The sequence below is a fragment of the Lactuca saligna genome, chromosome 6 (assembly GCF_052625555.1).
Source record: "Lactuca saligna cultivar CGN05327 chromosome 6, ASM5262555v1, whole genome shotgun sequence".
Classification (NCBI taxonomy): Eukaryota; Viridiplantae; Streptophyta; class Magnoliopsida; order Asterales; family Asteraceae; genus Lactuca; species Lactuca saligna.
In genome coordinates, this window is record NC_136422.1 from 120,375,357 (window position 1) to 120,391,467 (window position 16,111).

General features: G+C 34.8%; 1 protein-coding gene and 1 pseudogene across 1 annotated transcript; both read left to right on the forward strand.

Moving 5' to 3' along the window:
- The first annotated feature begins 314 nt into the window (after positions 1 to 314).
- Positions 315 to 1,526, forward strand: LOC145002855 (thaumatin-like protein 1 pseudogene; annotated as a pseudogene).
- LOC145000908 (G-type lectin S-receptor-like serine/threonine-protein kinase CES101) lies at positions 1,487 to 15,853 on the forward strand. The gene is made up of 7 exons (XM_078960211.1): positions 1,487 to 2,239; positions 2,318 to 2,437; positions 2,524 to 2,723; positions 2,832 to 3,042; positions 3,119 to 3,356; positions 14,890 to 15,040; positions 15,545 to 15,853. Exons 1-7 carry the CDS (start codon positions 1,555 to 1,557, stop codon positions 15,851 to 15,853), a joined length of 1,914 nt encoding a protein of 637 aa, XP_078816337.1. The 5' UTR covers positions 1,487 to 1,554.
- The last annotated feature ends 258 nt before the right edge of the window (positions 15,854 to 16,111 follow it).

The window sequence follows — 16,111 nt, forward strand, 5'->3', positions numbered from 1 at the left end:
ATTGTAATGTTATAATGTTATGCTTTTTTCAACATCTTAATTCTACATATGTTCTTTGTCAATTTGGTAGACTTTAATCATAAATTGGACCTTCTTTGTCAAATACTCCGCTTAATTGTGATTCTTTGAGATAAATTATAGATTATTGAGGCTCAAATAAATCCTTTTTTGATATGCATAAATTGCAATGATTTGATGCATTAATGTACGTAATATCTTTCAGAAGTTTTATACATATTAAATTCAATGATGTATAACTTCACATTTTGTATCTACTAGATAGATACTCTACAAGGAGTTCATGTCTTCAAAAAATGGTTCTTACGTCATCACCATCTTCTTCACAACTTGATGTAGCAATGGTTCCTCAAATTCTGGGTTTTCTTTTCTTCTTTTGTAATGGTAAATACATACCTCTATACTAAAAACACACACAAATCTTTTCTTCTATACGCAATTTTGTGCATACTTGCAGGAGCTTTAGGCGCAACTTTTACTTTTGTTAACGACTGCGGGTTCTCAGTTTGGCCTGGAATCACTCCATGGCCTTATTTCAATACTACGGGATTCGAGTTAAAAAATGGCAATTCACGATCTCTTCAACCTCCCGATAACTGGGTAGGTCGTATCTGGGGTAGGACTGGTTGCAGTTTCAATGAATCCGGCAACTGGTCATGCGCCACCGGTGACTGTGGCACTGGGCAAGTGGAGTGCAATGGAAACTCATATACACCCCCCGTTACAACTGTAGATATCAACATCGGTGACCCTAAAGGCTTGAACTTTTATTACGTCAGCCTTGAAGATGGCTACAACTTGCCAATTCTTGTGGAGACAACTGGTGGATCTGGTTCTGGGTTACGTAGTTGTGCGAAGACAGGTTGTGTTGATGACTTGAATCAATGGTGTCCAACTGAGTTGACTTTGAGTGGTGGAGGAGCGTGTCAGACGGCTTGCCAGGCGTTTGGATCACCAGAATATTGTTGCACGATCTCGATAACATCAACAGACACGACATGCAAACCGACAACGTACGCTCAGTTGTTTAAATCTGCATGCCCGAGATCTTATAACTCTGTGTTTGATGATTTGAATACTATATATAGATGTAATGGTGCTGATTACAGTATCAGATTTTGTCCTGCTTCCGATTCATTTTCAACGATCAAACATGGAAGCCAACTCAACTCTACAGATCAACTTGTTTCCATCGGTGGGAATTTTACGTTAGGGTTTTTCAATGAGGATTATAGTTACTTGGGAATTTGGTACACTAATGATGTTGAATCTAGGAAAGTATGGGTAGCTAATCCAAATACGCCGATCAAATCCACTTCAGGTGCCCATGCCCTCTCCATTGATGTCAATACTGGAGACTTGATCATCATTGCAGGAGGGAGAACTCTAATGAGTATTACCAATGTTCAAATGGGTCCAAACCCTAATGTGACTGCAATCCTCGAAGATAATGGTAATTTTAGGTTGATTGATGAAACTGATAAAAGGGTTTTGTGGGAGAGTTTTGATCACCCAACTAATGTACTTTTACCTGGTATGAAGCTTGGATATGATATCACAACAGGGAAGAACTGGACCTTGACTTCTTGGGTGAGCAATGATATACCTTCTTCAGGAGCTTTTACTATGAGCTGGGAGCCCATTGAAGAAACATCCCAAAGATTGATGATTCGAAGACGAGGAAAACCCTACTGGACTAGTGGGAATCTAAACAATCAAGTATTTCAATATATGGTTGCATTGAACGCCCCAAGTAGCAAGTCTAGATATCACCTTACTTCTGTATACAACAATGAAACACGATACTTTAGCTACGATGGCAATAATAGTGCTACACCAATGTGGATTTTGACGGAGAAAGGTCAAATTACAGATATAGATAACTCTTTTTGGACCCCTGAGTTTTGTTATGGGTACGATTCTAGTAATGGTTGTGTGGAGTCGAGTTTACCACAGTGTCGGCGAGTGAGTGATAATTTTAGTAAGATGAACGGAGATTTTGCGAATGACATGACAAGAAATGCTATCGATGAGGACACAAACCTAAGCATTAGCGATTGTTTTGTTGAGTGTTGGAAAGATTGCAGCTGTGTAGGATTTAGTAGCAGTATCATCAATGGAACTGGCTGTGTTATATGGACTGGAAGTAATAACTTTTTGGTTAATCCTCGTGATAACTCTACGTCAAAGTATGTAATCAACCATAATCCAATCAGATCAGGTATATTTAATGTTGTTTATTTCCAATTGTTTTTTCTGCCATTAATAAACATCTTTGAACCTAGAAGTCACTATGCAGTAAACAAAACCGAAAAGAGCAAGAACAGTGTATGGATACTCAATGGGATTGCCATTCTTCTCATTTTCTTGTGTTTTGGGTTTTTCTTTTATATAAAGAAGATAAAAGATAGTCGAAAAGGTACAAAACTAGCAATGATATAAAATCTAGCTTGTTTTGGTGCGTTATAGTTTCATATTTTGTTAAGCTTTTGATTCTGATTGTAGAATACGAGAGACGGAAGAGAGATGAATATTTCGTGGATTTGACCACTTCTGAAAGCTTCAAGGATGTACATCAGGTTGAAACTAATGGTAGGAAAGGAAATTACTTGTTACTATTTAGCTTTAGTGCTATCATGGCTGCTACTGATGACTTCTCAGTTGAAAATAAGCTTGGACAAGGTGGTTTCGGACCTGTTTACAAGGTCTCTTACTTTCCAGACAAACTTAATTAATTGATACATATATTTAGTTCTTGCATTGGTATCTCTATTATTATGACAAATAGAGATGTCATGAAATTGTGAAAACAGGGACAACTAAGTGATGGACGAAAAATTGCAATCAAAAGGCTTTCAAGAACATCATGCCAAGGGCTGGTGGAATTCAAGAATGAGCTAGTCCTTATCGCGAAACTCCAACATACAAATCTCGTTCGGGTTCTTGGTTGTTGCATTCATGGGGAAGAAAAGATGTTAATATATGAATATATGCCCAACAAAAGTTTAGATTTCTTTCTCTTTGGTATGTTTTGTTTCTAACATTAGTGCATATAGTGGTTTTACTTGTGATATTTGTTAGAGTTTTAACTGTCTTGCAGATGAAAATAAAAAGGGACAGCTGGATTGGCCTAAGCGGTTTGATATTATTGAAGGAATTGCTCAAGGGTTGTTATACCTACATAAGTACTCGAGAATGAGAGTTATTCATAGAGATCTAAAAGCAAGTAACATCCTTTTAGATGAGACTATGAACCCCAAAATTTCCGATTTTGGTATGGCAAGAATGTTCAAGCATAATGAGACCGAGGCAACCACTAAAAGGGTCGTTGGAACATAGTAAGTTATCTCCAATTTAAAAACTCCTATTGAATTGTATTTTTGTTGGCAATAACTTTAACATAAAATATATATCTTGGAGATGACAATATAATTTCACCATTTTTATCATATATACATGAAAAACAAGAAAATGAAGATAATTTATAGATTACATTTATCACATACAAAATATATCCATAAATTACTAGACCCGTCAATGGTTACCTTCTGTTGCTATCTTAAGTTCCACTATTTACTTTGTAGGTTACAAGAACAATAAATATAAGTATAATAAAACTTATACACAATGCCATGCAAGTTGATTTATTTTGCTAACAATCTCTCTGTGAATTAAACTTGCTTTTTACTCCAAAAGTCTTTTGGATGGTGGACACTAAGGGTACAAACGCAGGGCTGGTCCTGAAAAATGAAATATTCTTAAAGGTCCAGGACAAACAAGAAAAAAATGAAATATTCTTAAAGGTCCAGGACAAACAAGAAAAAAAGAGCCCTTATCTTTATTATAATTTTGTATTTTTAAATAAAAATATAAAATAAAAAAAATTTAAGCCTGTTCAGCTGCCCACTTTGCCCCGCCTCTAAGCCACCCATGTACAAACGAATCAAGTTACTAGAGATTAACTTGTTAAAAGTTCAACTCTAAATTTAAAACAGGCCCTAAGTCAAGCCCGATCGATCTTAATATTAGACTTGTTTAACAAATGAGTTCGAGCTTAAGCATGTGTTACTAAGCATAATTAGTTGTGAGGCTAAATGAGCCCACATGTATATAATATAAATTTTATGCTTTATATATATATATATATATATATATATATATATATATATATATATATATATATATATATATATATATATATTAAATAAAGAAATATTTAATAAAACATCATTCAGGCAATTAGGGTATATTGTATAGGAGCCGAACCAAAACCCATATATTTTTTACGAGCCCGATCCTATACCATGTCTTGGACGAACCCAAAAAAATGTTTTTATTGTTATTATAAGCTTTTTATTTTTAAATAAATAAATTATATATATATATATATATATATATATATATATATATATATATATATATATATATATGTGTGTGTGTCTATATATATATATATATATATATATATATATATATAAACACATACACACATATATAACATAAGAAAAAAATTAGCCCCAAAAAAATTAGGCATTTTGCAGCTGTCCACTTGGCCCCTCCATCTACGCCCCCATGCTTAGTGTATATTAGGATTTGTCTCATATCATGCTTCATCTCCATGATTATTTTGTTTGTTCTTTCACATACACCATTTTGTTATGACATATAACATACAATCATTTTATAATGTTGAATGCCATTTTCTTTATTATGTTTTTTAAACTATTTGAAATATTCATCCCATTGTCGATCTGCAATATGTTTATTTTTAGACCCATAATATTCTTCACTTTCGCTTTGAAATCCTTGAATTTCTTAAAAACTTCGTTTTTTTGGAAACGACAAATATATTAAAAGCCACATGATTAGCAAGTAACTAGATCATGGGAAAGAGTACAAAGAGTACAATGGCAATTAACAAAAATTAAAAGGAGAAATACACCAACCAATCCAACTACCGCGCGAATTGGAACTCCTATATTTAAACCACGTGAATGATTGAGAGATAATCTTGTCCGCTATCTTTTTCGGGGTAGTAATCACCTTATTATATACCTTATTGTTCATTGCCACCCAAATATACCAAATCATTCCATAGAAGATTAAATTGACCACCAACTTTTTCTTAGGGCAATTCCCCTAAGAAGCAGTAAAGTTGAGATATTCCTCAATGTTGGATAGTTGTCTTCTAGAAATACGACACCATTTGAAAATCCAATCACGTGTTTCTTCCGCAACCTTGCAAGTGACAAAAAGATGATCTATCGTCTCAGGTTCCACTCCACATAACTAACATAAATTGGATTGGACATTAATACCCCTACGAACAAATTTTGTTGCAACTGGTATTCTTCTCAAAGCAACTCGCCATACAAAGCACCTTAATTTGAGAGGAATCATCTTTGACCATTCGACCAACAAGCCATTGTGTGAACACGCCGTAGAGTCATTTTTTTCTTAGTGTATTTACTGTGTATACACCATCATTGTTGAGGTTGAATCTAATACCCAACACATCAGGTATGATTCTGATGTTGTTAAGGGTCGATCATAATTGCAAAAATTCTAATAGAACATTATCCCCTGTAATGTGCTGATTTCCAGCACCATGTGAAACTTGAATCAGAGATTCCTTCAGACAGCACCATGTGAAACTTGAATCAGAGATTCTTTCAATGATGAAACATCTTTTTACGGACTCCAATTCATACAACAGTGGATACATGTTTTTAAGAGTATTATTGCCACACCACCGATCCAACCAGAACAGAGCTTGCACATTCGAACCGGGAACCACAGAGAATAATGATTGATGATCAATTTGTGTATCAGGAAGGGTTTTGATGGCCTTGTCGATATTAGTCCAGACACCCGGGAACATTTTCTTCGCCAGATACCATAATGGTTTTCTAAATAAATTGTGAATGCTAACAATACATTTGTTCCATATGGTTTCTGTGTTTGATTTGAGTCGCCATAACCATTTAGTGATGAGAGCAAGATTTTGGGCTTTTAAAGAACTAACACTGAGACCACTATCTTTTTTTGTGTGCAATTACCTTTCACCATGGTACCCAATGAATTTTTTTCTTTGTGTCATCACCACCCCACGTTAACCTACGTCTGAGTAATTCAAGATCGTCAATAACTCCGTTTGGTGCTTTGAATAATGAGAAATAATATGTTGGGAGACTTTTAAGAACTGATTTTACTAATGTTAGTCGACCACCAAAAGATAAGGTCTTAGCTTTACACAACGACAATCTCGATTGAAACTTTTCGATTATCGGTCGCCAATTCTTTTTTATGGTCATATTCGCCCCAACAAGGATTCCCAGATACATGAATGGAAAAGATCCTTTTGCACAACCTAGAACATTTGCTTGAACTTGAAATTCAGCATCAGTCACGCCAATACCAAATAGCATGGACTTGTGGAAGTTTACTTTGAGGCCAGAGCTGATATGGAAACACTTGAGGATTCGAGCTAAATTCTTGATGCAACTACTTTCCCATTTTCCAATAAAAATGGTATCATCCGCCTAGAATAGATGAGTAAGACATGGGCCATTATTAGGTAATTTGAGACCGTTAAACAGATTGTTGCTGGGAAGCACTCTTGATTGCAATATTTAATCCCTCCATAGCAATTATGAACAAAAATGAGGATAATGGATCCCCCTGTCTAATGCCCGTTGACAAGTATTGATGCTCTAGAAGAAATATGACAACCATGGATCCCATTTGTTCCATTAAGGAATCAAGGAACCGCCAATTCACCGAGTCAAATGCTTTCTCAAAGTCCACCTTGAACATAAAGATTTTTTCTTTTCATTTTTTTGCCCAAGAGCATACTTCATTGATGATAAGTGGACCATCGAGAATGTTTCTACCTTTGATGTATGCAAATTGGACATCATCTATTATAGAATCGATGACCACCTTTAGACGGGAGGCAAGAAGTTTAGCAATCACTTTGTAGAGACAACCAATCAAGTTGATGGGGAGATAGTCTCCAAGATCGAGGGGGTCTTTTACTTTTAGGATGAGTGTAAAGAATGATGAGTTACAACCACGTGCAAAGCGGCCATATGATTCAAAGTGCTGTGAAAAGCGAAAAAGATCAAATTTGATAAGCTCCCATTTGTTTTTAAGAATTTTGAAGGTATATCCATCAGGCCCCGGCACCTTATCCCCCCCACCCCCAACTCTATACGGCTTGTTTTACTTCATCAATAAGAAAAGGTGAATCCAATGCTTCAATTTGATCGTAGTATAGCGATTTGAATAAGTTACTGATAAGCTTAGGTCTCTCAGGCCACATGTCATGGAATTTGGTACCAAAAAAATCGTGAACCTCCTTCATAATATCTTTTGGGTTTGTATTCCAAACACCATTAATAACCATACCATGCACACGATTTTTATGACTTTTACTTCTTACTGTAGCATGAAAAAAGCAGTGTTTTCATCACCGTCAGCAAGCCATTTGACTTTCGCCTTTTGTTGAAGATCAAGCTTTGCAAGTCTCTCCAGTTCAACAATCTGTCGTTTACATTCCTTTCTTTCTAGTAAGTCACCATCAGATAATGCACGGGATTCAGCCCTAAGTTCCAATTCCGAGACCCTGGCCTTCGACTGCTTCAATGTTTCCAATTCCTTATTACAGTCTACAATTCTCCATTTACGGATACAAGCTTTGACATACTTGAGCTTGGACATGAGAAACATATCTAGTAAACCGAAACCACTAAAGGAATTCAACGCCTTTAAAAATTCCTCATTGAATCCATCTTTATACAACCACGAGTTGAAGAAGCGAAATGTAGGTGGCCCAAAATCTTGGTTAGAAGGTTTGACAACGAGTGGTGAATGATCAGAATGCTCACGGTCGAGGACAATGACCATGGATAATGGTTGATGTGCAATGAAATTGGTGCATACTAGAATTTTGTCCAGCTTACTCAACTTACGGCCATCATCACACATGTATGTAAATTTTCCTCCACCATGATTGAATTCTTGTGATGAATTCATTGAAATCACTGGCCATGCTATGATAGAATCGTGAATTAATCCTTTCATCAGCTCTCCTTACTGCATTGAAGTCTCCAAGAAATATCCAAATACCATATGTATTGCTTTTTAGGTTAATCAAGTCTAACCAAAGTTTTCTTTTATCCGACTTTGCTTCTGGTGCATATACGTTAACTATAGTTGAAACCTCGTTTACACCTTTCCATTGACCTGTTACTGCAATGAAGTATCGGGAGGACGTAACTTGTCTTTTAGAGAAAATGTTTGGATCCTAAATAGAGACAATCCCACCAGACCTTCCAGTTGGATTAACAAAAACCATATCATAGTTATTGTTTCCCCAAGCTCCCACAAGAACAATTGTGTTTGAATCAGCAACTCGTTTTTCTTGAAGACATATAAAGTCGGCTTTATGTGAATGTTTAAGCCTGTGCAACCAGTCAATTTTGTGAGATTCCCCACACCCCCTTATATGGAGACTTAAGCAATTCATTAGATCTGCATTTTAACGCTATCGCCTAGGTTTGCAATACCGGTGACAATTGGGTCGTCTTTTGAGAATTGAAACCCAACATCACAACCGACCTTGAAAAGTTTAGTGAGTTCACAAGATGAGGAACCTGAGTCATCAATGGAATGATCTTCCTTAGAATTAGACTCAGTAGCAGATGTGTTAAGATCGAATGGAGTGGTTGCAAGGGGATGTACAATCTAAGGGTAATTTGAAGATTGAAGTGCTCGCACCGCGTTGTTACTAGAAAGCATTTTCACAGCCATTACTCTTCTTCGTTTATCATATGATTCTCCTTTGCCAAACATCGGAACAATATTTGCAATATGATTCTCGGTTGGAGTGTTGGGTCATTCGTCACCTCCAGGAAGTGGTATTGTATAAATGGGCCTAAGAGATGCGTTATGATTGGGCTCAGGAGGTGTGCTAATAGGTTTGATTGAATTGTTAACTGGACCTTCTGGGAGTTGACCACCTTTTACACTAGTACCATTCCTATCATCCCTGGTATCACCCATGTCATGAATATTCCCTACATTAATATGTTGCGGTGATTGTCCATCAACACTTAATGCAACCTTGGATTGTCAAGGTCTTCGGACATTAACGCCACCGTCGTCGGAGCGACATACTCGCCAGATTCTTCAACGATTTCCCCATCTTTAGGGGCACATTCTTGTTGGATTGGACCCATCCATGTTTCAGAGATCGCATCTTCCTTAGAATCTTGATTGTCTTCTTCCTCAAAATCTTGTTTGTCACCTTTATCTTCTTTAGAGTCGTTCACCTCCATGTCATCTTCTGGTTCATCATCAATATCATCATTAACTTGGGCAACAGGGTCCTTCTGTATCGATCTATCAAAAGTCGTCCAATCTCTATCATACTCTACAACACCAACAGAATATACTTTGTTTACAAAAGAAATGTTGACCACATCGTTTATAATTGTGTTGTGTTTGGCGATGATGCAAACCTCACCAATAGAAATATCAAAAGCCTTCCAGTCCACACCAATAATCTCAAGAGTGGTCCCAAAAGTATTTGCAATGCGTGGAAAGTTTTCGTTGGATCTAATTCTAACCGGCAAGCCAAGAATTTTAATCCATGTAATCCTCTCTGGTATCAGGTCATTGAATCCCATTTTGAGCCACTTGAACCAGCATTTCCAGTTATGTTCATTATCATATAATGCCTTCGCGGATTTTGAATTGATGAATTTTATAATAACATTTAAACCACCGATGTAATAGACCATACCAGCGGGGTTTCCGTCGATAGGAAGTACCGTGGGTAAATCTGCAATCTGTTGGATACTAATTGTCTCACCAACCATCACACAGTCTTCCATTCCAACAGAAAATGTTGCAGGTTTGATAGCAATTGGAGTCGCCCCTGCTGCTAATGGTCTAGAAGTCGTACCTTTAGTCACCTCCGCGAATGTTCTTGAATCTCTAGTTGCATTAGTTTCTTTCCATGCTACCTGGTATGATTTTTCATGCTCCAAAACTTTTGCATCTCTGATGTTTTCAATCCTAACAAAAGCGAATGTTGAACCGGAGCGATCCTTTTTACCTCCAATGTAGATATCCGCCAGTCTTCCATATTTCTGAAAGGATTTCCATATTTGTGCCTTCAAAACTCCTTCGGGAAGATTGGATACATAGTAGGATGTAATGACCTTCTTGCCGCTTTTTACTCTATGCAGGTTGCACATTTGCCGGACCTCTGGCCAGTCATCGTGACCATCCACCTTCTCAATATTTTGTTGATATTCACTAAAATTGTTATAAAAATGATTTTTTTCTTGATTTACGTAAAAATGAATCATGAAAATGTTTTTTCGGAATTTTTTTTGTGAATCATCTTACTTTTAAATCATCTAATGATTCATTTCGTTTTTTTTGCTAAAAAATACATATAAAAATTTCTTACCTTCCTACCAAAATTTTCCTTCTTATTTGATCTTGACTCTCTCTCTCTCTCTCTTTCTCTCTTTCTCTCTCTCTCTCTCTCTCTCTCTCTCTCTCTCTCTATATATATATATATATATATATATATATATATATATATATATATATATATATATATACCCTAATAAATGAAAATGACTTTGCCACATGTCATTCTTTTATAAAATTAGCCACATGTCATTTTGTCATAATTTGAGATATATTTATTTTCCACTTGTCATTACTTTAATTTTCATTTTCAGTATATCATTAATTTAGTTTCCATAAATTAAACTACCATAATGACTATTAATTTCAAATTTCAAATTTCAAATTTCAAATTTCAAATTTTAAATTTTAAATTTTAAATTCAATTTCAAATAAATTTACAGTTTAAACCTTTATGTTTAACATTTTGTTATAATTAACCCGTTTAATACACTAAACACATAATTTTAATTTATTTATTTTTTGCATGTTTTTTTTCTCATAATTTTCATTTATTTTAATTTCAAATTCAAATAAAATTTCTATTTAATCGTTGGTACTTAACATTTTTTTTTAATCAACCCGTATAATATACGGGTCTCACAACAATATATATATATATATATATACACACACACTTACTAATATTTAAATACATCACATTCAATGCCGCATAATACAAAGATATTTCACATATACAAATAATAAGAATCCATTACACAAAAAGTATATCTTGTCAATTACATAATAAGTTATCACTTAAACGACTAGCCTGAAACTTTGTCCATATATCCATAAATTTGTTCACTTTAACACTAGATTTTCTTCTGAAATCATCTTCTTCTTCTCAACAATTCTTGATATGTTCCTTTGCAAATTCAATAGCATCACCAAACTCTTTATCTTAGGAGTTGTGCTTACATCCTTTCTTTAACCAAATCTTTAGAATCCCAATTACAATGTAATGCCATTTATTTATTTATAGTAGTATCCTACTTACATATCAAACTCCTAAATTATATTTATGATGTCTTTTAACTAATTCATACAAATTATTTTTGAACAATTGTCACTTGCTTAAAAAATAGATATTGTATTAAAACCTACTACTTTCCATATACATTCACTTATTGTTCCGCTTGCTTTGAAACCATATTGAGGAATGGTAATTTGTCTCCTTGCCTTGGATAACAATGCAATGTAAATATATAACATGACAAATACGTGTAACCTAAAGGGCCTGACTATAGTTGGCTAACTCTAATGGACTATATACACAGAAATACACTATACAAAATACAATACATCTTACATATAATAAAGTACATTAACATTATTTGATTTTTATTTTATTAAACCATTAGTTGGAAAGTATCTTCCCATGCTATTCTGGTTCAGATCCAAAATTTACAAGTGAAATGAGTGCACTCAATGAATGGATGATGTAAATGTCAAGATCATAATTCAAACTGAGGTAGAATAAATAGCTACGGAAAATGACTAAAGGGTATTATTATTTGCGTTTTGTACGCATTTCGTCATTATTTTTTTTTTTGTATTTTTTTTTTTTTTTTTTTTTTTTGCAAAATACACAAGTTAACTTGTTGGTTTTGCCCGTATTATGTTATTATGACTTGTTTTTGTAGGTTTACGGCCAAAAGATGGATTTTCCGGTGATTTTGGCATCTACGATGATATATAATTTTTCCGATAACTCAGTTTTTCCGGCCAACTTCCAACGATTATGTTTTTCTGGTCAATCTTGTATTCTATTTCTGGGTTTCTCTTCCTCAATCTGTGTTTTTCTAGCAATTCTATTTTCTAGCCGATTTCTAATGTGCATCTCCATAGTCATGGCCTTTAATTGCAAATCTCTGACATGCATCTCGACAGTTAGCAACCTGTCAAAGCTTCGCAATGGAAGTCTCACACTGGTCCTCAAACTCCCTGAGTATATCCATAGACTTTGCCTACTGTTCGGAGTTTCGTATCCGATGGCGCACCACCAACACTCCAATAATGGCACATACCATCACTTCCAGAGATTGGTCGGGAAAACTGAATAGCCGGAAAAATAATATATCACCAGAGAAGTTGACCGGAGGCTCGCAAAAGGTGACAAACTTGGGTGAAAATCCATCTTTTGGCCGGAAATCTACAACAATATGTCATAATGATCTAATGTGGATGAAACCAAAAAGTTAATTGGCGTATTTAAAAAAGTAATAATAAAAAAATAACAAATAACAAATAACAAAACAAAGACTATTGGGTTACAAATCCAATCCCACATCAAAAAAGTAAAAGAAAACCTATATGGTAGTATTATGACACCGGATAGTTCTTTTTATCACCAATTTGTTTTAGAAAATGAAACCTTGTTCTTTTATGTTTAATATTGTTGAGCTAGTAGTGATCCTAGCAAGTGGTATCAGAGCCAGATTATAAGTTGGATGATATGGTCAAGTGGCGCAATTCCCAGTAATTCCCAGTCCGACGAAGTTGTTCCTGATCCTGAAACCTATCGAAAGTCTTCCTGATGGATGGCCAGCTAGGTCAATTGTTCTTCTATGTTGAACTTTGTTGGGCTAATAAGGATCCTAAAAAAAACATTAGTGGCTAAATATATACAAAATGAAAACAATATTACCTGTATAAGTCTTTTTCCCTAATTAGTTAACATTGGATGGTATAATACCCAAGATCTTTAGTAAAAAAAATATTAAAAAATGAGTAGTTTAGGAGTAAGATTTAAAGGTACGTGTTAACTGTCAAAAAAACAAATCTATATTTTCAAGGATTTATATACATTCGTTTATTATAAAATTCAAAGAATTAATTCCATGTAGGACAAAATAATACCTAACAATTAAGCATACTAGGTTGCACCTGTTTCCATGATTCCGCCTTCAAGATAATGTGGAAGCCTATTGTTAGTTGAAGTCGTGAAGATTAATCACCTTTTGTGCATGATGGTTGAAGCTTCCAGCGAGCACAGGCTGCACAACCACCTCCTTAAAGACAAAGTCAGGATAACTAAAAACCCAGAAGAAGACACTAACTTAGGTCCAGAAGGATCTCTTTTTTTTAACAACACAGCTTCATTCACAACGAGCAAGGCGCTAGCAAAATAACTCTGAAGGGAGAAAACTACCTTACAAACCACAAGTCCATATCGAGGTCTTTTCCTAGTTTGCTTGTAATCCTCATCCACAAGAAGGAAGAACATTTAACATCAACTAAACTAGGAATGTTCTTTAACAGAGTTTCTAAAACAAATACTGTTTCTGTTACACCAAAGAGTCCACAAGAAGGCTCTTAATTATAACCACCTCATATTTCATCTTGTCAGGAAGAAAAGGCCACTTCCTCTTCAAGCTGTATGAGAGCTCTTCATGAAGTCTAAAGTCTGCTGCCATGAATCTAACAAATATCATGTTTTGAGTTTCACTACAGGTTAATCTCTAATATAATTAAGAATTTATCTACTGAATAATCAAATAGTTTAACATGGTCAAACTGAAGCAATCACAAAAACAAAAATTAATTCACAGCGATAACCAGGAACTATCAGTTAAGCAAGCACACTTGGGTATTTACTTGGAACAAACTGTGAGTAAGAATGATGAAACATTTTTTTAGAAATAATTCAAATTCAGCCAATTTCAATGTGAATTACAAATCAAACCTGAATTTCATTAACTTAAATTACGCAATGTTAACCTACAAACATATTGGAAAAAGTTAAGAACAAGCTACACCAAACACAGGAACTTCATCTTTACAGAGCTAAACGCTATAGGAATTTCCTTGAGATAAATCGAACATTAATTTATTACCAATTCATGACAGACACAGATTATTGATTTTTCCTCCTTAGATTCCCTTTTTGAGGTTACGCTTATCACTCATCATTTTCAACTTTGGCATGCCCTTTCTCAGTTACCTCCCATTCTTCTTGAGAACCAAGAAACATGATTTGGACATACCATTTTCCATAATTTTTCTTTTACTCAGTTGAGGAACAAAAGAGAAAGGAATTGAGTTTTTCATTTGATTTGAACAACGCTTTGATGCCAATTTGTTGGCTATAATTTTAAGATAAAATATTTTGGAGATGATAATATGAACGGAGAACAAAAGAAATTGTTTTTCTTCTTTTTTCACACAAACAAAATGAAGACAATTTATAGGCTATATTTATCACCCACAAAATATCTCCATAAATAACTAGACCCCTCACTTGCTACCTTTTATTGTTATCATTATTTCTATCTTAATTGTCTCTCTTTATTTTGTAGGTTACAAGAACATGATATATTTTTGGTTTGTCAAATTCAATGTTATTATTTCTTACGATGCCATGTCCCATGTTGTATTCAGTGGTTATATGTCTCCGGAGTATGCAATGGAAGGCACCTTCTCTATTAAGTCCGATATCTTCAGCTTTGGAGTCCTAATCTTGGAAATTGTTAGTGGAAGAAGAAATAGTAGCTTCGTTCATCTTGACCGGACATTTAATCTTATTGGATATGTAAGTGTAGTAAAATTCACATCTTTTAATTATATAATATACAGACTTCGTTGAAGATGAGAACATCTTACTTAACTCCTTCCTAAATTTGATTCAGTTTGATCTCCAAAGTGAGGATGTCGAAAGTTATTTTTCTCTGGCTTTTATGTTGTCATTGTGCTTCATGGTTTGATTATTTTCTGATAAGAAGATTTGAGTACACTTATCGACTGGGTGATTTGTTTTTGCTGTTCTAATTTTTTTTACTACTTTACACTTATCAACAGGAAGATTTATTTTTTGACGTTCTAAAAACAGAAACAAAAAATTACTTCTTTTGAAAGTATAACAGAAAAAATGTCATATCATTTCTTTTATCAGGATGTGCTATCTTACAAAACATGTGAAGTACAATGGACAAACAAATTTTTTTACCAGAATGGCTGATTAACATATTACTTATTGGTAGAGTTGAACAAACATTATTTTCATGCATGATTTATTAATCACTTGCTAATGATTTAGGCATGGGAGAAATGGCAACTAGGGGATGCTTTGGACTTGAAGGATCCTAAATTGGGAAATACTTTTGTTCTAAAACAATTCTTAAGGGTTGTGCACATAGCCCTTCTCTGCGTACAAGAAAGTGCAACAGATAGGCCAACAACATACGATATGATTTCCATGCTCCTCAATGACGCCACACCATTACCCATGCCAAACAGACCGGCATTTGCTATCGGAAGAGTGGAATCACGGTCAAATTTTGGTGAAACCAAAGCAAAGGATTGCTCTGTAAACAATATGACCATCACTGTCGTAGAGGGGAGATAGTTTATGAACTAATTACCAAATTTGCTACTTTCATATCATTTCTTATGCAATAGTGTGTGTGTGTGTGTATATATATATATATATATACATATATATACATAGAGAGAGAGAGAGATAAAGACAACTTACAATCGCCACCGTAGATGTCTCATTCACAAAATCCAATGGCACCTCTTTATCTCCCCCAAAATATATCTTCTTTGATTCGGCGATAAGATATGTCTTATAATAAAGATCAATGAATGAGGGGTCTTCACC

Bases quoted from the DNA above. Each gene is read 5' to 3' on its own strand.
- LOC145000908 (XM_078960211.1), top strand. From the start codon at position 1,555: ATGAAGCTTGGATATGATATCACAACAGGGAAGAACTGGACCTTGACT. The intron at 2,724-2,831 runs GTCTCTTACTTT...TTGTGAAAACAG, and splicing joins GTTTCGGACCTGTTTACAAG to GGACAACTAAGTGATGGACG. The intron at 3,357-14,889 runs GTAAGTTATCTC...TGTTGTATTCAG, and splicing joins AAAAGGGTCGTTGGAACATA to TGGTTATATGTCTCCGGAGT.